The 21,884-nt window shown below is 38.7% G+C and overlaps 1 protein-coding gene across 8 annotated transcripts in view; it reads left to right on the top strand.

Moving 5' to 3' along the window:
- The first annotated feature begins 595 nt into the window (after positions 1 to 595).
- The window catches only part of SETDB1 (SET domain bifurcated histone lysine methyltransferase 1), a 35,437-nt gene continuing 14,148 nt past the window's right edge, over positions 596 to 21,884 (top strand). For 4 of the 8 annotated variants that reach the window (XM_047847868.1, XM_047847865.1, XM_047847872.1 and 1 more), the window contains exons 1-8: positions 772 to 927; positions 1,801 to 2,071; positions 3,225 to 3,376; positions 17,567 to 17,601; positions 18,266 to 18,365; positions 19,430 to 19,555; positions 19,723 to 19,924; positions 20,418 to 20,491. In XM_047847868.1, coding sequence (XP_047703824.1) covers positions 1,812 to 2,071; positions 3,225 to 3,376; positions 17,567 to 17,601; positions 18,266 to 18,365; positions 19,430 to 19,555; positions 19,723 to 19,924; positions 20,418 to 20,491 — 949 coding nt within the window. In that variant the 5' untranslated portion in view covers positions 772 to 927; positions 1,801 to 1,811. Of the gene's footprint in view, positions 732 to 771; positions 928 to 1,210; positions 1,233 to 1,800; positions 2,072 to 3,224; positions 3,377 to 17,566; positions 17,602 to 18,265; positions 18,366 to 19,429; positions 19,600 to 19,722; positions 19,925 to 20,417; positions 20,492 to 21,884 lie in introns of those variants that run through there. The other 4 variants (XM_047847866.1, XM_047847867.1, XM_047847870.1 and 1 more) reach the window with 4 other exon arrangements.

Below are 21,884 nucleotides of genomic sequence, written 5' to 3'. Positions count from 1 at the left end.
GCACGTTAATGTTTATTGTTGCATTATTCATAATGAATACATGCTGTAGTGAGAGCATCTTTCTAATTATGGTTTATCCACACTATTAAGTATTATGCAATTATGAAAAAGACAAATGTTGACTTCAAAGGATATCCACATGTGAAATAAAAACTAAACAAAACAAATCCACATTTAGGGGAGGCTGGCTGGCTCAGCAAGCAGTGCATGCGACTATCGATCTCAGGGTTGAGCCCTGCATTGGGTGTAAAGATGACTAAAAAATAAAATCTTTTTAAAGAATCCAGATTCATGACCTTGTAAGTACAAGCCTAGAAAACTAAGCTATTTTACCTCAAAGCAGCAGGTGTAGTGATGAGAGGGGAGGAGAGGATATTGTCACGTTTGTCTTATTCTATCTTGATATTTCTTCACTTGTTACAATTTGTACCACTTCGTAATATAACAAACTAAAGTGAGAAAAACACCTAAACCTAACGGTTTGCTGAGTCTTTAAACACTAAACTTAGTGTGACTGCCAGGGGTTGGGGTGGCGGAAGAGGTGGAGCTTCGAGAATATACTCTAGGCCACGCCTACTTCACCCGCCCAGTGGCCTCTCACGTGTGCCCTGGAAGGCTCTCCTTTGACGCATGCGTACTTGCCCGAGGTTTCCTGGCCTTGGAGGGGCGCTCAGAGGCTTAGGATTTGACCCCGGCAGGCTACCGTCGTGGCGACCGGAACGGCACCTGAGGTTTGCTTCCGGGCGTCTCTTTTGCTTCCCTTTCCCTCCCTCCCTCATGCTTCATCCCCTCCCCCTGCTCCCTTTTCCGTACGGTTTCGTTCTTCCCCGTCGAGGCCGACCCCAGAGTCTCGAGTCTGGGGTCTGGTTGGTGAAAAGAAGTGTTGTAGTTGGAAGCAGGGAGGTGTGGGAAGTACTGTTAATTGAGGTATTTGGAGATCAGGGGCCCGTCTGGAATGTTTTGTTTGTGGGAGGAGGTTGGGCGAGGGTGGGAAGGAAGTCTTCCGCGAGAGGCGAGCGGGGGCGGGGTTGAGCTGGGTTTGCGGGGTGGGTGGGACGCACCCCCAGAAAGGGTAGCGTGGGGGTGGGGTTGGTGTGTGGGCAAAGGAAAAATGGAGGCGGTGAGAACTGGTCTTGGAGTCGCACGGCATTCTGGCGTCAGTTTTGCTCCAACCGTTTGATCAAAAAAGCAGTTAACACTAATGCGTAGGCTATTTGGATTGTAATTTTTAGGTAGCCACATTTTATTCCCAGATTGCTTTAATTTTCCTTCACTTTTGGGAAGCGTCTTTGCTTTTGTATGCATAAGTGTGAATAGACTTTAAAAAGTAAGTTTCCACGTGGAAGCAAGGTAATGTAAAGCGAACAAGTAATTAAAGAGAAAACAGTGAATTATAAACCAACGCCCCCCCATCCAAGTGGAGATATTTGTTCAAATTAGGCATAGCATGCAAACAAAGATTTCTCTCTTTAGTCAGTTAAGGAACACAGGTCACAGAAATACCTTCCTCAGCAAATTGGTTCTCTTCTGTTTCCTAAAACATTATTTTTTGGTAGCCTCTGTTGCGTATCATATGTTTTCCATGCCCTCACGCTTTTAAACCTTATCCAGGCCCATCTTCTGTAGAATAAGATCGGTACAAAATCTTAGCATCGGATACAGGGGAACGGAGAGGGAGAACATAGAATGGAACCTAATTGTATTTGAATGAGAAGTAGTAGTGTAGGAATGAGTTTTAGAGACTGAAGTTTGGCGGTTATAATAATTGCAAAGGTAATCTTAGTTTTCTCTTCCATGTAGGGGACAACAGCATGTCTTCCATCCCTGGGTGCATTGGTTTGGGTGCAGCCGCAGCTGCGGTGGAGTCTGATGAGATCGCAGAGCTGCAACAAGCGGTGGTTGAGGAGCTGGGTATCTCAATGGAGGAACTGAGGCAGTTCATCGATGAAGAACTGGAGAAGATGGACTGTGTACAGCAGAGAAAGAAGCAACTAGCGGAGTTGGAGACGTGGGTAATACAGAAGGAATCTGAGGTGGCCCATGTTGATCAGCTCTTTGATGATGCATCCAGGTGAGGACTACACGGAAAATCAGAGATCTCCCCTTGGCAGACATTTTAGAAGTGTAATTGCTCATGATGTTGTGCCAGTCGCTTTATTCTTTACAAGGTACAGACATGTAGGACCTTTCTGTTTCTCAAAGGTTACGGCCAACAATCTGACCTCACGGTTGCCAGGGTGGCTCAGTCATTTGGGCATCTGACTCTTGATTTCGGCTCAGGTCATCATCTCTCCCATCGTGGGATCTGGCCCCATGTTGGGCTCTGCGCTAATGGCGTGAACCGACTTGGGATTCTCTCCCTCTCTCTCTGCCCCTGCCCCACACCCTGTCTCTCTTTCTTTCAAAATAAATAAATAAACAAACAAACAAACAAACAAACAAACAAACATTTTTAAAAATCCGACCTCACAACCACCCGTTATATGTAGAATATTCATCTATTGGAAGCCAGTGTATGGTCTACAGTAGAATGGTCAAGGTCTTGAGTCTTTTCCCCTTCTTTCTCCTGTACTCTGCTTCAGAACAACTGCACAGTTTTCTTAGTAGGATGATCTAGGGAGTGAGGATTATAAGTCGTTGCTGTCTTATGAAACTGTGGAACATGAGCCCTGTATCTACTCATAAATTCTCAGAAGATTGGTGCCTAGTATGCCTTAGTTGTCACTTAGAACACATTTTCATATAGCAAGGTAAATGATGAGATATGGTTAATGTACTTTCAGGTTATTTTGGATTTTGTTAGGGCCTAGTCTGAAACCACTATTTAAACATATTTTAATGAGAAAAGCATTTTATTATTATTAAGTTTATTTTTGAGAGAAAGAGAGAGACAGAGCACCAGCAGGGGAGGGGCAGAGAGAGAGAAGGAGAGGGAGACACAGAATTTGAAGCAGGATCCTGGTTCTGAGCTGTCAGCGCAGAGCCCAATGCAGGGCTCGAACTCATGAGCCGTGAGATCATGACCTGAGCCGCAGTTGGATGCTTAACCAATTGAGCCCTCCAGGTGTCCTGAGAAAAGCATTTTAAATTCTAAATGGAGACACTTTGGAATATGACCTGTTTAAATTGAGGTCAGTGTATACTTAAATATATATATAAATTCTGATGGCTTTTATACCTATTTCTGCTGGCTTTGACCTTTTCTACATGTGTTCCAATATTAGGGCAGTGACTAACTGTGAGTCTTTGGTGAAGGACTTTTATTCCAAACTGGGACTACAATACCGGGACAGTAGCTCTGAGGATGAAGCCTCCCGGCCTACAGAAATAATCGAGATTCCTGATGAAGATGATGATGTCCTCAGTATTGATTCAGGTAAGAGATAAGACTCTGGGTAGGAAAATCTCAGGATTGAAATTGAGACACAGGAAGACAAACAGATAAAAGAAGAGAGCAGAAATTGTTGTCACTAACTCCATATTCTAAACTGTTGAACTTGCCCGTTACCAAAAAGGAATAGAACATTATTAGTATCATAGATGTCCTCTATGTGCTACTTTCTGATTGAATGACCTTCCTTTCCCCATTCTGTGTCACCTCTATTCTGAATTCCCTTCCTTTTCTTTTTAGGTGGCATTCGCACCTATATATATATTTCAAAACGGTAGATTGTTTGGTTTTGTCTATTTTTGAGGGGTTTTTTAATGTATAATTTACAAACTATAAAATTTACCCACTTTAAGTGTAGAGTTTGAGTTTTAGTAAATTTATAGAGTAGTGCAGTCTTCACCACAGATGTTTGGATTACCCCAAAACATCCCTCTTACCTGTTTGTCTGCATTCTCCATTTTCACCCCAACCATTGATCTGCTTACTTCCTTTTTGCCTTTTCTAAAAATTTCATTTAAATAGAATCACAATTTGTTGTCTTTTGTATCTGGTTTCTGTCATTTAGCATAACATTTTTGCGGTGGAACATGTTGTTCCATGTATCTGTAGTTTGTTTTTTTTTTTCTTTTTGCTGAGCAGTATTCCATTCTATAGATATACCACATACTATCTTCTGTAATTGATGATAAATATTTGGGTTGTTTCTAGTTTGGGGCGATTATGAGTAATGCTGCTATGTACACTTGTGTAGAAGTCTTTATGTGGGCGTTATGTTTCGTGTCTTTTGGATATTCCACCTAGGAATAGAATTGTTAGGGCTTAGGGTAAGTGTACATTTGAGTTTTTAAGAAACTGCCATATTGTTTTCAAAAGTGGCTATACCATTCTACATTCCCACTAGCAAAGTATGGGGGTTCCAGTTTCTTTACATCCTTGTTGGTGCTTGGTATTGTCAGTTTTTTATTTTAGCTTTTGCAGTGTGAGTGTGGTGGTATCAAATTGTGATTGTAGTGTGCATTTCTTGAAGGAAGTTGAGCATCTTTTCACATACTTAATTTACCATTTGTTTTTTCTTTGGGAAAACATCCATTAAAATCTTGAGGCTTTTTTAAAAAATCGGGTTGTCTTTTTATTAGAGAACCGCTCTTTTGACTTAGAGAACTCAGGCTTTAGGTACAGTTCATTTATCAGATATATTTTAGAAATACTTTCTCTCAAATGTGGTCTTTTCATTTTCTTAATGGTGTATTTTAACAGTAATAATTCTCAAGATAAAGGTTGAGAGTGGTTGGTTTATTTTGCTTATGACTATTTAGTTGTTTCACCACCATTTGTTGAAAAGACTATCCTTTTGGTATCCTTGTCAAAAATCATCTGGCCACGTATATGAGGGTCTATTTCCAGATTCTGTTCTGTCACATTGATCTATATATTTGTTGTTATACCAGCACCACACTGCTTTTATTACTATAGTTTCAATGGTAAGTATTAAAATCACCTAATGGAAGTCTCCAAATACAAATGTATTTCATATGCTTTTGAAATATATTTTGGAATCAGCTTGTCAGTTTCTATCAAGAACATTTTTTAAAGCCTGCTGGGATTTTTAATAGAAACTCTATTGAATCTAAAGGCCAATTTGGAGAGCATTACCTTTTTAACGACTAGTCTTCTAATGCATTAACGTGGTACATTTGTCCTAAGTGTTGTATTCTTTTTAAAGCTAATGTGAGTGAGATTATTTACTTAATTTCATTTTAAGATTATTTGTTGCTAAGATATGAAAATATAGTTGATTTTTGTGTATTAATCTTGTAGCCCTGACCTTACTAAGCTCACTTATTAGTTCTATAAGTTTTTTGTGGATCCCTTGGGATTTTCTATATATTAGACCATGCTGTCTCTGCAAATAAAGTCAATTTTACTTCTTTCTTTCTAATCTAAATGTCTTTTATTTCTTTTTTATTGCCTTATTGTACTCAGTAGAACCTCGAGTACAATGTTGAATAAAAGTTTGAGGGTAGACATCCTTTCCTTGCTTCTGATCTTAGGGGGAAGCATTTAGTCTTTAGGCATTAATTATAATGTGAGCTTTAAGGTTTTCGTAGATATCCTTTCTCAGGTTGAAGGAAGTTGCTTCTGTTCCTAGAAACTGTCAGGTTGAAAGAAGTTCCTTCTGTTCTGTATTGGATTTGCTAATATTTTTTGTTAAGAATTTTTGCACCTGGGGCACCTGGGTGGCTCAGTTGGTTAAGAGTCTGGCTCTTGATTTCAGCTTAGGTTGTGATCTTGCAGTTCATGAGTTCAAGCCCTGCCTTGGGCTCCACGCTGACAGGGGGCCTGCTTGGGATTCTCTCTCCCTCTCTGCCTTTCCCCTCTCTCTGTCTCTCTCAAAATAAATACATAAACTAAAAAGAAAAAAGAGTAGTTTTGTGGAGGACTTTAAAAAAATTTTTTTTTGCATCTATGGTCATGAGGACTATAGGTTTTTAGTTTTATTGTGGTGTGGTTTTTTGACTTTGGTATTAGGGTATTATGGACCTTATAAAGATGAGTTGGGAAATGTTCCCTCCTCTGAATTTGTGTGAAATAGTATTATTTCTTCCTTAAATGTTTGATAAATTCAGCACCGAGACTGTCTTGACCTGGACTTTTCTTTGTGGATGATTTTTTTTTTTTTTTGGATAGATTTTTTTTTTTATAAGCTTTTTAGTTTGGAATAGTTTTTGTTTTTTGTTTGTTTGTTTTAATTTATTTTTGAGAGAGAAAGAATGTGAGCAGGGGAGGGGCAGAGAGAGGGTGGGAAATACAGAATCTGAAGCAGGCTCCAGGCCCTGAGCTGTCAACACAGAGCCTGACATGGGGCTTAAACTGTTGAACCACCAGATTGTGCCTGAGCGGAAGTCAGACACCCAATGGACTGAGCCACCCAGGCGCCACAGTTTGGAATAGTTTTATATTTTTGTGTAAATTGCAAAGATAATGCAGAGAGTTCTGTATACCTTCCACCAGTTTATTCCAATGTTAGTATGTTTTAATGTTTATTTATTTATTTTGAGAGAGAGAGAGAGACAGAGCATGCATATGTGCACAAGTGGGGGAGAGGGAGAGAGAATTCCAAGCAGGCTCTGTGCTGTTACCTCAGAGCCCTACTCGGGACTTGATTTCCCGAACCGCGAGATTATGACCTGAGTCAAAGTCAAGAGTTGGACTGAGCCACCCAGGCACCCCTAATGTTAATATTTTGTTACTGTGATACATTGGCCCAAACTAAAAAACAAACATGGGTGCGTTACTTATCTAAACTCCACGCTTTGGATTTCTGGGCTTTTCCCATTCCAGGTGGGAAGCTTTTTAATTACTAGTTAATTTTCTTTACCTGATATGTCTATTTGTATTTTCTGTTCCTTAAGTCATTTTTGTTAATTTGTATCTTTCTAGGAATTTTTCCATCTCATTTAGTTGTCTAAATTATTGCCATAAAGTTCATACTATTCCCTTATGATTCTTTTGAATTTCTGTAGGTTCTGTAGCAATGTTCCTTTCATTCCTGATATTGGTTATTTGGATCTCTTTTTTTCCCTTGGTTAATCTAGCTGAAAGACTATTGGTTTTTTTGCTCTTTTTTAAGGGACCAGTTTTTGTGTTCATTTGTTTCTTTTTCTCTACCGTTTTCCTGTTTTTTTACACTGATTTCTACTCTGATCTTTATTATTTTCTTCCTTCCATGTACTTGGGTTTGATTTGCTCTTCTTTTTCTAGTTTCTTAAAATGAAAATAGATTATTGATTTGGTTTTAGGTCTTCTTCCTTTCTAATATAAAATTTATGCATTGCTTTACTACATCTCATAAATTTTTTTGTTATATTTTCACTTTATTTTTTTAATATTAAAAATACATATGCTTTTTTTATATTTTAATTTTTATTTTAGAGAATGTGAGCGTGGGAAAGGGGCAGAAAGAGAGGGAGAGAGAGAGAGAATCCCAAGCAGGTTCCATGCTTAGCACAGAGCCTGACACAGGGCTTGATCCCATGACCCTAGAATCGTGATCTGAGCTGAAATCAAGAGTCAGACACAACCGACTGAGCCACCCACGCACCCCATATTTTCCGTTTCCCTTTAACTTATAATTTTAATTTCCTGTGTGATTTTTCTTTGACCAATGATTTATCCCAAGTATTTAGAAATTTCCCAGATTTCTTTGTGTTGTGACTTTTTTATTTAATATAATTTTGGTCAGAAAACCTGCTTTGTATTATTTTAATCCTTTTAAATGTATTTAAATGTTTTTTAATGGCCTAGTATATTATCTGTCCTGGAGAATGATCCATGTGTGCTTGCAAACAATTTGTATTCTGCTGCTGTTGATTGGAATATTTTATAAATGTTTTTTAGGTTAAGTTGGCCGATAGTGCTGTTCAAGTCTTCTGTGCCCTTATTGATTTTCTGTCTGGTTATTTTAACAATTACTTGGAAAGGAGTTTTGAAATCTTGAACTAAAATTGTTGACTTGTTTGTCATTTCAGTTCTTTCAGTTTTTGCTTCCTATATTTTGGGACTCTGTTATGTATATGTTTATAGTTACTTTTTTTATTATTATAAGGTATCTCTTTGTGTCTCAAGTGATATCCCTTGTCTTAAAGTCTATTTTGTCAGATATTAATGTGGAATTTCCATTTCTGTTAGGATTACTGTTTGTATATTGTGTCGTTTTCTGTATTTTTACTTAAAATCTTTGTCTTGAATTTAGTGTATTTCTTGCATACAATATATGTATAGTTAGATCTCTTTTTTTTTTTTAATTTTTTTTAACGTATGTGTATTTTTGAGAGAGAGACAAAGCACAAGTGAGGAAGGGACAGAGAGAGTGAGACACAGAATCTGAAGCAGGCTTTAGGCTCTGAGCTGTTAGCACAGAGCCTGATGTGGGGCTCGAACTCACAAACCATGAGATCATGACCTGAACTGAAGTCAGACACTTAACCAACTGAGCCACCCAGGTGCCCCAGATCTTGTCTTTTTTTTTTTTTTTTTTTTTTTTTGTTTTTGTTTTGTTTTGTTTTTTTGGGGGGACAGAGAGAGACAGAGCATGAACGGGGGAGGGGCAGAGAGAGAGGGAGACACAGAATCGGAAACAGGCTCCAGGCTCTGAGCCATCAGCCCAGAGCCTGACGCGGGGCTCGAACTCACGGACCGCGAGATCGTGACCTGGCTGAAGTCGGATGCTTAACCGACTGCGCCACCCAGGCGCCCCTCTTGTCTTTTTTTTAATCCATTCTCACAGTTTCTCCCTTTTTAATTAGTATTGAGTGCATTCACAGTTGATATGAATCCATATGGGTGGATTTTTATAGGCCATTTTGCATTTTCTCCCCCTATGTCCCATGTCTTTTATATTTGTCTGTTCTTTACTGCTTTCTTTGTGTCAAACAAATATTTCAGTAAGTCATTTTAATTTCTCTGATTTTTTTTGTCTTTTAAAAAAAGTGCTTGCATATTTATCTGGTCATTAACTACTACAAGTTAATACTGACTTAATTCTGGTAAAATATAGCAGCTTTGCACCGGGATAGCTCCATTTTCACTCTCTTCTTGTGTGGTACTGTTGTCAAATATATTGCATCTACATATGTTTAAAGCCAACAATTTTGTGTTACAGTTATTTTTAAAGATGTTATGGGAAGAAAAGAGAAAAATACATATTTACCCAGATGTTTACATTTCTATTCCTCTTCATTTCTTCCTGTGGATCTGAGTTAGGATCTAGTGTCATCCTTTTCCAGCCAGAAAGATTTCCTTTAATATTTCTTGTAATTCTGAGGTACCTGGGTGGCTCAGGTGTTAAGTGTCCCAACTCTTAAGTGATTAAGTGTCCAACTCTTGATTTTGGCTCAGGTTATTTGTGAGATCGAGCCTCGCATCAGGCCCTGTACCAACCACACAGAGCCTGCTTGGCATTCTCTCTCTCCCTCTCTCTCTGCCCTTCTCTCTCTCTCTCTCTCTCTCAAAATAAATATTTAAAGCATATTTCTTGTGGTCCTGCTAAAAGTCATTTCATTTATCTGAGATATAGCATTCTTGGTTCACTATTTTCTTTTGGCATTTCGAATATGCCATTCCAGTGTCTTCTGGCCTCAGTTATTTCTTCAACGTTTATTTATTTTTGGGACAGAGAGAGACAGAGCATGAACGGGGGAGGGGCAGAGAGAGAGGGAGTCACAGAATCGGAAACAGGCTCCAGGCTCTGAGCCATCAACCCAGAGCCCGACGCGGGGCTCGAACTCACGGACCGCGAGATCGTGACCTGGCTGAAGTCGGACGCTTAACCGACTGCGCCACCCAGGCGCCCCTGGCCTCAGTTATTTCTGATAGGAAGTTAGATGAATGTGTTGTACCCTGGATGTGAGTCATTTTTGTTTTACTGCTTTTAAGATTTTCTCTTTTGATTTTAGTAGTTTCAGTAGGTGTTGTCTAGGTATAATTCTCTCCGTATTCGTCGTATTTGAGATTCATGGAACTTGGATCTGTAGATTCACATTTTTCATCAAATTTAGAAGTGTTTCGGTCATTATTTCTTCATATATTTTTTTCTAGCCCTTTCTCCCCTGGCCTTCTGAGCTCATCATTATGCATATGGTAGAATGCTTCACATTGTCTTATAAGTCTTTGAGACACTGTTCATTTTTCTTCAACCTTCTTCTCTTTGTGCTTTGGATGGGACAATTTCTCTATATAGGTATCTATTAGTTTATTTATTCTTCTGCCATTTTAAATTTGCTTTTTTTAGCCCCCCCCTAGTGAATGCAGTAAAACCTTGGATTGTGACTAGTCTGTTCTGTGAGTGTTCTGCAAGACGAGCAAAAATTTCTAATAAATTTTAACTTGATAAGCAGGTAGTGTCTTGGAATACAAGTAGTTCATAACACTGAACATCAGTCACATGATCACAACTCAGCTCTCTCTCTGAGGGATTGTGGGTCATCATCAATGCAATCTCACATTTCTGTGAAATCCTCAAAAGGAGGCATTGGATAGGTTCCTTGTTAAAGTTGCACAAAAAGAAAAAGATTCCATTGAGCCAATAGCAGTGATTCCGTTAGTGACAGTGAAAGTCGTCCTACACAATAACCCTCCTCTCTCTTGTCTTCCTCACACCAGCCACAAAGGTTTTCAAAGGTAAGTGCAGGTTAATTTATTTTTCTTTGTATTTTGTATTTTCTTTATTATTATGTATTATAGTATTGTAATAATTTTTATATGAATTTTTGGGGTTGTGGAATTAATCATCTGAGTTTTCATTATTTCTTACGGGGAAATTTGCTTTGATATACAAGTGCTTTGGATTATAAGGATGTTTCTGGAATGAATTATGCTCAAAAACCAAGGTTTTACTGTATTTCGTTTCAGTTTTTGTAATTTCAACCCTGGAATTTCCATTTGCTTCTTTTTATAGTCAAGTCTTTTGTTTATTAAGTATTAGCCTATTTTCCTTTAAATCTTTGAATGTAATTTCCATGAGCTCTTTGAGCATATTTATAAATCCAATACCTAGGCCCGTATGGCAAGTCAGTTTCCATTGCTAGAGTTTTGTTTCCTGAGTATAGGGCATACTTTCCTATTTCTTTGAATGTTTCATTATTTTTGTTGTTGAAAGCTGGATACTTTCAAGTTTTTTTTCTTATGATGCCAACTGTGTCTTCTTTGTAGTGTACAGCTGATGTCCCTGCTTGGTTTTTAAATTTGAACTATATATATTAGCTTGGCTCCTAACCTTTGCTCCCTTTTTTTTACATATTTTAGCCAGTGAGTTTTATAGAAATATAGAGAATGCATTCAGAGTTGCATGTAATCTCAAGTCTCCATTGGGTTTCCTGCATCTTTTCTGTATGTGCATAGTTTAGCAGTCACCCACAGATTCTTATATATGTATTTATGTGTGTGTGTGTGTGTATGTATATATATATATATGTGTGTATATAACTTTATATATATTAACTTGGCTCTTAACAATTGCTCCCCCTCCCCTTTTTTTTTTGCATAGTTTAGCCAGTGAGTTTTACGGAGATATAGAGAATACATTCAGAGTTGCATTTAGTTCTCAAGTTTCCATGGACTCCTGGGTCTTGTCTGCATTTGCACAGTTTAGCAGTCACTCAAGAATGCATAGAGAATTTATCTAAGCCTGTCCATGGCTCTCTCATTTTCAGGATCTCCTTGTTAAGTTTCTGACTGGTTTGCTGCTCACCCTAAACAAGAGCTGCAAGCTCAGACTAGTAAAGCTGCTCATTGCCATGGCTAGCACCTCAATGGTAAAGCCGTAGTTTGCACTCACCAAACAAGGAGTGGAGTGGGGATGGGAGCCGCCCCAGGCAAGCAGGCCACAGACTTCTCGTTCTTACCAGAATTCAAGCAATTTTTCAGAACACTTTGTTTTTTTTTTTTTAATTTTTTTTTTCAACGTTTATTTATTTTTGGGACAGAGAGAGACAGAGCATGAACGGGCGAGGGGCAGAGAGAGAGGGAGACACAGAATCGGAAACAGGCTCCAGGCTCTGAGCCATCAGCCCAGAGCCCGACGCGGGGCTCAAACTCACAGACCGCGAGATCGTGACCTGGCTGAAGTCGGACGCTTAACCGACTACGCCACCCAGGCGCCCCCAGAACAAACACTTTGAATTAATTCTTTGTCTTTGGTCAATTTCCAGTGCCCTGAAATGATTGTTTGTAACTTTTTTTTTCCAGTTTTATAGTTGTTTTCTGCATAGGGGAGTCATCTATATCACTATTTTCATATCACTATTATCAGAAGCGCCATAGTTTTGCCTTTTTTTAACTGTAGAAGTGGAATCATACATAGTGTATACATACATTCTTCAGTCATTTCTTTAACATCTTGCTGATGTGTGATGTTTAACTCAGTAACTACTACAGCATAGTATTCCATCTTGTGAATATGACACAATATATCTATTCTCCTGTCAGTTGCATTTCATTTGTTTTCAATTCAAATAATGCTCTAAATATTCTTATACATGATTCCTAATCCACATATGCAAGAATCTTTCTAAATTTTGGCAGTCTTACTAAATTTTTAGGAGATATATATATATACACACATACTCTAAGGAGTTGCTAGTTCTTAGGATATGGAAATTTTAACATTACTGGATAAGCAGTGGCCAAACAGCTTTCCAAAGTGGTTGTACCAATTTATATTTGTAACTACCAGTGGATGAGAGTGTCCTGTGCTACACATACTTGACAAAACTTGGTATTGTGATTTTTAAATTTTATTTCCCTACTGATGAACTTGAGAATCTTTTCATGTGTTTGTGAGTCATCTGTAGTTTTTCTTTGAAATGTCTGTTCATGTCTCTTGTTTGCTCACTCAGTGATCATTGCCGTTACTAATCCTATGCAGTTGCGTGTTGCAAATATCACTCCCAGCTTACAGTTTATCTTTATTTGTTATGTTATTTGTTGAAAAACAGGTGTTATACTCTACGATTTTTTTTCATGGTCATTGTGTTTTACATCCTTTCTGCCCTGAGGCTTTATTATAAAGGTCATTTATGTTGCCTTTGAAAGTTTCATAGTTTCACCTGTCACATTTAAGTCTTTAATTCAACTGGAATTTATTTTTTGTGTAGTATTTGAGGTCAAAATCAAATTTTTTTTCCATATGGTTATTAATCAATGTTTCAGCACCACTACTGAAATGAATCCCTTCTTACTGATTTTGCATTGTCTGCTCTATCATAAATTATTTCCAGGGGTGCCTGGGTGGCTCGGTTGGTTAAGCAACCGACTCTTGACTTTGTCTCAGGTCATGATCTCATGGTTCGTGAGTTCAAGCCCCGTGTCAGGCTCTGCGCTAACAGTGTGGGGTCTGCTTGGGATTCTCTGCCTCCTCTCTCTTTCCCTCCCCCACCCTCAAATAAATAAACATTAAAAAATAATTTCCATATGTATTGATTTGTTTCTGGATTTTCTGTTCTTTTTCATTGGTCTGTCATTTTTTTCTTTTTTTTATTATTTTATTGTATTTTTTATTTTATTTTTAATTTTTTCAAATTAACATCCAAATTAGCATATAGTGCAACAATGATTTCAGGAGTAGATTCCTTAGTGCCCCTTACCCATTTAGCCCATCCCCCTCCCACACCCCGTCCAATAACCCTCTGTTTGCTTTCCATATTTATGAGTCTCTTATGTTTTGTCCCCCTCCCTGTTTTTATATTCTTTTTATTTCCCTTCCCTTATGTTCATCTGTTTTATCTCTTAAAGTCCTCATATGAGTGAAGTCATAGGATTTTTGTCTTTCTCTGACTAATTTCCCTTAGCATAACACTCTCCAGTTCTATCCACGTAGTTGCAAATGGCAAGATTCTTTTTGATTGCCGAGTAATACTCCATTGTATGTGTGTGTATCTATCTATGTGTATGTGTGTGTATATATGTATATATATATATATAAAAAACATTTCTTTATCCATTCATCCATCGATGGACATTTGGGCTCTTTCCATACTTTGGCTGTTGTTAATAGTGCTGCTATAAATATGGGGGTGCATGTGTCCCTTCGAAACAGCACACCTGTATCCCATGGATAAATGCCTAGTAGTGCAATTGCTGGGTCATAGGGTAGTTCTATTTTTAGTTTTTTTGAGGAACCTCCATACTGTTTTCCAGAGTGGCTACACCAGCTTGCATTCCCAGGTCTGTCATTTTTTCTTATCTCAGTTCTGTATTATGTATAACTGGACTTTATTAGTTTCTATATCTGTTAACTCCAGTCACCTTACTTTGTTGTTCTTCATGTTTGTCTTGGTTCTTTTTTTTTTTTTTTCCAACGTTTATTTATTTTTGGGACAGAGAGAGACAGAGCATGAATGGGGGAGGGGCAGAGAGAGAGGGAGACACAGAATTGGAAACAGGCTCCAGGCTCTGAGCCATCAGCCCAGAGCCTGACGCGGGGCTCGAACTCACGGACCGCGAGATCGTGACCTGGCTGAAGTCGGACGCTTAACCGACTGCGCCACCCAGGCGCCCCTGTCTTGGTTCTTTTTATCTTTTGTGCTTATATATGTATTTGAGAGTCAGCGTGTCATATTCTCCACTCCCTCCCTCCCTGACAAAAAAAACCACAAAAACCAAAACAAAAACTGTTGACATTATTAAAAGATCAATTTAGGAATAGCTGATAATTTCATGCTATTCAGTTGTTCTACATAAAAATCATTTATTTAGTCCTTAATATTTTTCAGCAAAATTGATGGTTGCACATCAGTATGAATGTGCTTAAACTACTGAACTGTACACTTAAAAATGGTTAAGGTGGTGTATATTTTATGTTATGTGTATTTTACCACAATAAAAAAAGGGATAAAAAGAACCAGATTTATAGGTACTAAGAGGAAATACTTTCCTAGATATTTGAGGTATAAGGATAAAAAGCAACATAAAAACTGATGTTGAAAGTGAGTAAAAGAATAGGGGAAAGAGTACATATTTACATTTATCTTTGGCTGCAACAGAAACTGATAATATTGGTTGTTTCTGAGGAGAGGAACTAGAAGCAGGAGTATGAGGGAAGTGTATTTTTACTGTGTGTCCTTTTAATAATGTTTGAATTTTTTTACCACATGAATACTTTTACTTTTAAGGGGTGCTTAAATACAAAGGCCCTACAAGATTAAGAACTGTCCTTCCTGAAAGAAAGAAATGTAGGATGTGTTTTGAAGCCTTTTACAGTTGTGAGAGGTGTAAGATAACAGATCCTTAATCATATACTATATTCACAGCTCTTTGAGGAATGCACAGGGATGTCTGTATTCTCTCCGAGGTTGAGTTCATATCCAACAAATGACTATGTGTTCCAACTTTTAAAACTTAATATATCTTTAGCAGTCTCCTGTTACTAAAGATTCATTATGAACCTCATCTGGAGATGTTACAGTTTATTTATTTTGTTAAGTGGACATTGTTCTTAGAACATTTACATTGCTTTCTATTTTTAATTTTAGTTTTTTCTTTTTTTTGCTGCCTTTTTCTCCTAGTTTTATTTAAATATAATTGACATATAACATTGTATTAGTTTAAGGTGTAAAACAGTGATTTGATATATGTGTATATTGTGAAATGATTACCACCATTGCTTTCCATTTTTATCTATTTATTTATTTTAAGTTTATTCATTTTGAGAGAGAGCGCATGCCTGTGTGGGAGCATGGAGGGGGAAGGCAGGCAGAAAGAGGCAAGAGAGAGAATCCCAAGCCGACTCCACACTGTCAGCCCAGAGCCCATGGGGCTCAAACCTGTGAACCGCGAGATCATGGATCATGACCTGAGCTGAAGTCTGGGGTCAGACACTTAAACAACTGAGCCACCTAGGCACCCCTGCTTTCCATTTAAACAGATGTTATAAATCTCTAAATCGGCACTGTCCAATACAGTAGCCGCTATACACATGTGACTGTTTAAATTATGCAAAATGTGAAGGGTCTGGTATTTTCCAGAATATACCAAGAACCGTTAGGGTGCCCAGATGGCTCAGTTAGTTAAGTGTCCAACTCTTGATTTGGACATCAAGTTTGTGGGATCCAGCCTTACATTGGGCTCTGGGCTGACAGCACAGAGCCTGCTTGGGATTCTCTCTCTCTCTCTCTCTTCAATAATAAAATAAATAAGCTTAAAATAAATAAAATAGACTTTAAAAAATAAACTTAAAAAATAAATAAACTTAAAAAAAACCTGTTAACTCAAGAATGAAAAAAGGCAACCCAGTTAAAAAATGGGCAAGACATTTGAATAGTTATTTCTTCAAATAAGATTCGTAAATGACCAATAAATATATGGAAAGATGCTTGATGTCATTAATCATTAAGGAAATGCAAGTCAGAAGCATTTTATACTAATTAAGATGGCTGTAATCAAAAAGACAGTAACAAGTGTTGATGTGGAGAAACTGGAATCCTCTATATCGCTTGTGGGATTAAAAAATGGTACAGCCACTTTGGAAGTCTTTCAGTTCCTCAAAAGGTTAAACATGGAATTACTGTATGGCCCTGCAGTTCCACTCCTAGCCATATACCCAAGAGAAATGATAACTTGTGCCCATATAAAAATGGCTATAGAAATGTTCAAATCAGCATTGTTCATAATAGCTAAAAAGTGGAGACAACCCAAATGTCCATCAGTTGGTGAATGGATAAACAAAATATGGCATATTCATATAATGGAATATTATTCAGCCGTAAAAAGGAATTTCATGTGATGAGCCACATATATGATTTCGCTCATATGAAATGTCCAGAATAGACAAATCCATAGAGACAGAAAGTAGATTAGTGGTTACTGGCAGTTAGCGAGAAGGTTGAATGGGGAATTACTGCTAATGGGTGTTTTCATCACCCCAGAAAGAAACCTCATACTCATTAGTTGATTTTGTTCCGGGGTGATGAAAATTTTCTGGAATTAGGTGGTAGCGATAGTTGTACAACAACTTTGTGAATATACTAAAAACCACTGAATTAAACATTTATGGTATGTGAATTATATCTGAATTTTTAAAAATTTTAAATAAAATTCAAAATTTACTTTCTCTGTTGGACTAGCTACATTTAATGTGCTTAGTAGCCAAATGTTAGCAGATTTAACAGTACAATATAGAACATTATCACAGCAGAAAGTTCTATTGGACAGCACTACTCAAGAATAAACATACTTTTGCTTCATTCATTGACCACATCTCATTTGTCAGATCATTCAGATAATCCATAAGCAAATTGTTGTTACAAAAATTTAAATATAATGGCACCTGGTTGGCTCATTCAGTAGAGTGTGCAACTCTTGATCTCATGGTCATGAGTTCAAGCCCCACACTGAGCATGGAACCTACTTTAAAAAAGAAAAATAATGCAGTGAAAAACCAAACTCTTGTAAACTACCACCTATCCCAGTACTTTATCCCCAGGTAAGCACTGTCACCTATTTGCTGTGTATCTTTCTGGACCATTTAGTACTTTTAATGTATATGTTTATATATTTAGTTGTCATGTGTTATTAGTAATGCTTCTGTAATAATGTTTTTAAGTAGCTCAGTTTGTTAATTTCTTGGAAATTCTTATGTTGTAAGTCTTTTATGCTCATTTGAGTTTTTCTCATCCATAGGTGATGCTGGGAGCAGAACACCCAAAGACCAGAAGGTGAGTTGGGATGGGGAAGGTAAAGGTGAGAGGTAAGAATATGAAAATGTGAGAAACTTCTGGCCTGACCATTCAGTTGCTTCAGCCATCAATATAATCATCCACTCTGTAATCAGTCCTGTGGGTTCCAGTCCTTTAGTAGATGTTCTAAGGATGCAAAAGAGGTTACTTAGAAATGCATGCACAAGTGCTATATGAATGTAGAATTTGGTGGCGACCAGCTAGGTGAGATTAACCAAGGAAGGCTCCCTGAAGCTGATCTCTGAACCAGATTTATAAGAAAGGGCAGTTTCGCCTGATAAAGTAACCATGACCTTCCAAATATAGCTCATTTTATTTATTTTTTTTTTTGAAAGACGAGTTCTTATTCTCAAGTCTAAGCCATGCTATTTTTTTAATTAAAAAGATATTTTGAGAGAGAAGGAGAGAGAGCGCGCACGCGCGTGCGCGCGCGCGCGCGCGCGCGCGCGCACACACACACACACACACACACACGGGTGGGGGAGGGGCAGAGACAGAGGAGAGAGGCAGGGCTCCATCTCAGGAACTGCGAGATCATGTCCTAAGCCAAAATCAGGAGTCCGATGCTTTACCAACTGAGCCACCCAAGTGCCTTTAACCCATGCTATTTTAAAACTTGTTTCCCTCATCATCTTTCTTACAGCTCCGTGAGGCTATGGCTGCCTTAAGAAAGTCAGCTCAAGATGTCCAGAAGTTCATGGATGCTGTCAACAAAAAGAGCAGCTCCCAAGATCTACATAAAGGTTAGGGTCAGGAGGTTCCCCAGTATAGGTGGGGGAGTGAATTCCTACAGAGATTTCATGGATAACTGGCTTTGGTTTAGCATCTCAGAATCCTCCTTCACCTCTTTTGGGTTCTTTAAAATACTTTTTTCTTTTTTCATTTTATTTATTTTAGAGTGTGCAAGCTGGGGAAAGGGGCATAGATGGGCAGAGAGAGAATGTTAAGCGGGATCCATGCTCAGCACAGAGCCTGATGCGGGGGTTGATCCCAGGACCTTGGGATCATGACCTGAGCTGAAATCAGCACTTGGACGCTCAACCAGCTGAGCCTCCCTGGCGCCCCTCTGTTGGGTTCTTTAGACACCAAAGGTTTTCCTTGTCTGCTTAAGTCTTTTGTCTGCTGATTTTCCGATGTGCGTATTATCCAAATACCATTTTAGCTCTGTGGTCAGGACTACTTCTAGATAGAGATTAGAAGAGAGTAACTCAGGGGTGCCTGGGTGGCTCATTCAGTTAAGCGTCCGACTTCAGCTCAGGTCATGATCTCGCAGTTCATAAGTTAAAGCCCTGCATCGGGCTCTGTGCTGACAGCTCAGAGCCTGGAGCCTGCTTCAGATTCTGTTTCTCCCTCTCTGTCTCTGTCCCTCCCCCGCTCACACTCTGTCTCTCTGTCTCTCTCTCAAAAATAAATAAAAACTTAAAAAAAAAGCAACTCAAACTTTTGTAAAGAGGTCTGAAGAAAGCTTTGTTGAATGGGGCTGTTATTAGATCCCCTGCAGAAAAATGTTTTGTAAATGCTACTTAGCATTTAATGAGTATAATTAATATTGTTAATAAAGAGCTAGAGACACTTGATGTGAGATGTTCTTGTTAATGTGAATTTCAATTTTTGCAAGTTTTTCCTATTGGCATAAATAGTTGAGTCATCTGTAGTTTTTTGTGTCTGCCTGAGAGAGCCCCAGAAGTGATAAGGATCATTGATTACCCCCTTTTCCGTGGTTACTATATTATACCCTCTTTATTTTTCCATTCACGTTCCCAGTCTATGCCATATCTCTTTAGAACAGCTTTGCTCTATTCCATAGGAACCTTGAGTCAGATGTCTGGAGAACTGAGCAAAGATGGTGACCTAATAGTCAGCATGCGCATCCTGGGCAAGAAGAGAACTAAGACATGGCACAAAGGCACCCTTATTGCCATCCAGACGGTCGGTATGTTCAAGCTAGAAGAAGAGCTAATGAAAGGCAACCTGCAGGTCTCCATTGCCGATCATTTCTTTTCCCCACAGCCTTGCCTTTTGTCTCCCATGTAGTAGTCCTATTTACATGGAAACCAATGGTTTTTAAAATTTTTTTGTGTATCTTTTCTTTTTACTCAGGACCAGGAAAGAAGTACAAGGTGAAATTTGACAACAAAGGGAAGAGTCTACTGTCAGGGAACCATATTGCCTATGATTACCACCCTCCTGCTGACAAGCTGTTTGTGGGCAGTCGAGTGGTGGCCAAGTACAAGGATGGGAATCAGGTCTGGCTCTATGCTGGCATTGTAGCTGAGACACCAAACGTCAAAAACAAGCTCAGGTACCTGGACAGAGGATTGTAAAGAGAGTGAAGTCCAGTAGAGTGACTATTCGATCATAGATCTCACAATTAGCTTTTGTGTTTAGTCCCCAGTGGCCAGAAACCCTTGCTCTTTCTATGCCACAGGAGTCATGTGGGTGATTCTTCCTTCTTTTTTTCTTTTTTTTCTCAAGGAGAAAACTTGGAGGAAAACTAGGAGAGGCATCAAGATTGTTAGGATAATAGGAAGGAAGGGGAGACTAAATGGTTGTAGCAGAATACAAACCTGGTAGTGGAACAAGAATAAATAACTGTTGGAAAAGTGGAGATGAGTTGGTTAGATTGAGAGGCTTCCTAACCCTTGGAAGGAACGATAGTGGGAGGAAAGTAGTAGACTGGAACATCTTCACAAGAGTGTGTCCTATTTGTCATCAAGAATGGAAACTATGATTTCTGTACGTCATGCTAAAAAATATCAGAACCCCTGATCTTTCTACCATCACCTTCCTTACAGGTTTCTCATTTTCTTTGATGATGGGTACGCTTCCTATGTCACACAATCTGAACTGTATCCCATTTGCCGGCCACGTGAGTGTCCCTCCCTTCTTTCTGAGTTCCATCCATTTCCATCTCTACCTTGTATTTCTTAAGATAATCAGTTGAAAAGCCCTGATATTTTTGGTGCTTCTGTCTCAAAGAGTGTAAGTTTGATTAATATCCTTTGGGAGATCAGTTCTATTTGTACATCTCTAGTGCTGCTGGGGCCTTTATAGCCAAAGAGTGGCACACTAAGAGATCATGACGGACTTTCAGTGGATGCTCGTATTGTAGCATGTTTTCGTTTCATTTCTAAATGGGATAAGTGTTACTTCTTTCCTAGTCTTATGCTTCATCTAACATTTGTATATATCTGTATAAATCTGCTTTCTGTAGAAGCTGTGTTAGATGGAAGCTTCATGCTGTCCTCTACACTCGTGTCTCTGGCTTGGGAACAGACTGTTACAGAGCACTTATTTTTAATTACAGAAGAGTCAACTAACACTGCTGTGTTTCCGCATAACATGGCAGTAAATGCATTCAGGGTCCATAGAAGTAGCCTGATAGAATGAGAAGGAAGGACGAATATTTTTTTTTTATCAATTTCATGATGCCGCCTGAGCTTTTTTTTTGATTTACCTCTAGACTTATATAAAGTTAGCAAGAATTTCCACTTGAATTTTCCTTTTTTTATTTTTAAGTTTTTATTTTTTTTTTTTTTTTAATTTTTTTTTTTCAACATTTATTTATTTTTGGGACAGAGAGAGACAGAGCATGAACGGGGGAGGGGCAGAGAGAGAGGGAGACACGGAATTGGAAACAGGCTCCAGGCTCTGAGCCATCAGCCCAGAGCCCGACGCGGGGCTCGAACTCACGGACCGCGAGATCGTGACCTGGCTGAAGTCGGATGCTTAACCGACTGCGCCACCCAGGCGCCCCAAGTTTTTATTTATTTTGAGAGAGAGAGAGTGGGGAAGGGGCAGAGAGAGAGGGAGAGAGAGAGTTCCAAGCAGTTTGAACACTGTCCACACAGAGTCCGATGCAGGGGATCAAACTCATGAACCATGAGACCCTGACCTGAGCCAAAACCAAGAATCAGATGCTTAACCAACTGAGCCACCCAGGCGCCCCTCCACTTGAATTTTCCTAAACCAAACATCCATTTTTATGAAATGAGTGACTCATCTCTATTTGCATATTGCCTGCTTAGTATTTACCTGATCTGTGTGTGCACTTACACATTAGGTTCAGGACTTTCAGGTAGTCTTGGTTTTGCTTCCTTAAGGTTATGTTTTCTTCATTTATTTTTTCTCTCCCTCCCAACTTGAAAAATACCCAACATCTCCTGGCCAACCATTCATTTTTTCCTATCAAGACATGCCTTGGGACACCTGGCTGACTCACTGGGTATAAAGATTACTTTAAAAAAAAAAAAAAAGACCTG

Source organism: Prionailurus viverrinus, unplaced genomic scaffold, assembly GCF_022837055.1.
Source record: "Prionailurus viverrinus isolate Anna unplaced genomic scaffold, UM_Priviv_1.0 scaffold_50, whole genome shotgun sequence".
Classification (NCBI taxonomy): Eukaryota; Metazoa; Chordata; class Mammalia; order Carnivora; family Felidae; genus Prionailurus; species Prionailurus viverrinus.
Note: the sequence above shows the minus strand (reverse complement) of the source record. Positions and strands in the feature narration are given on the sequence as shown.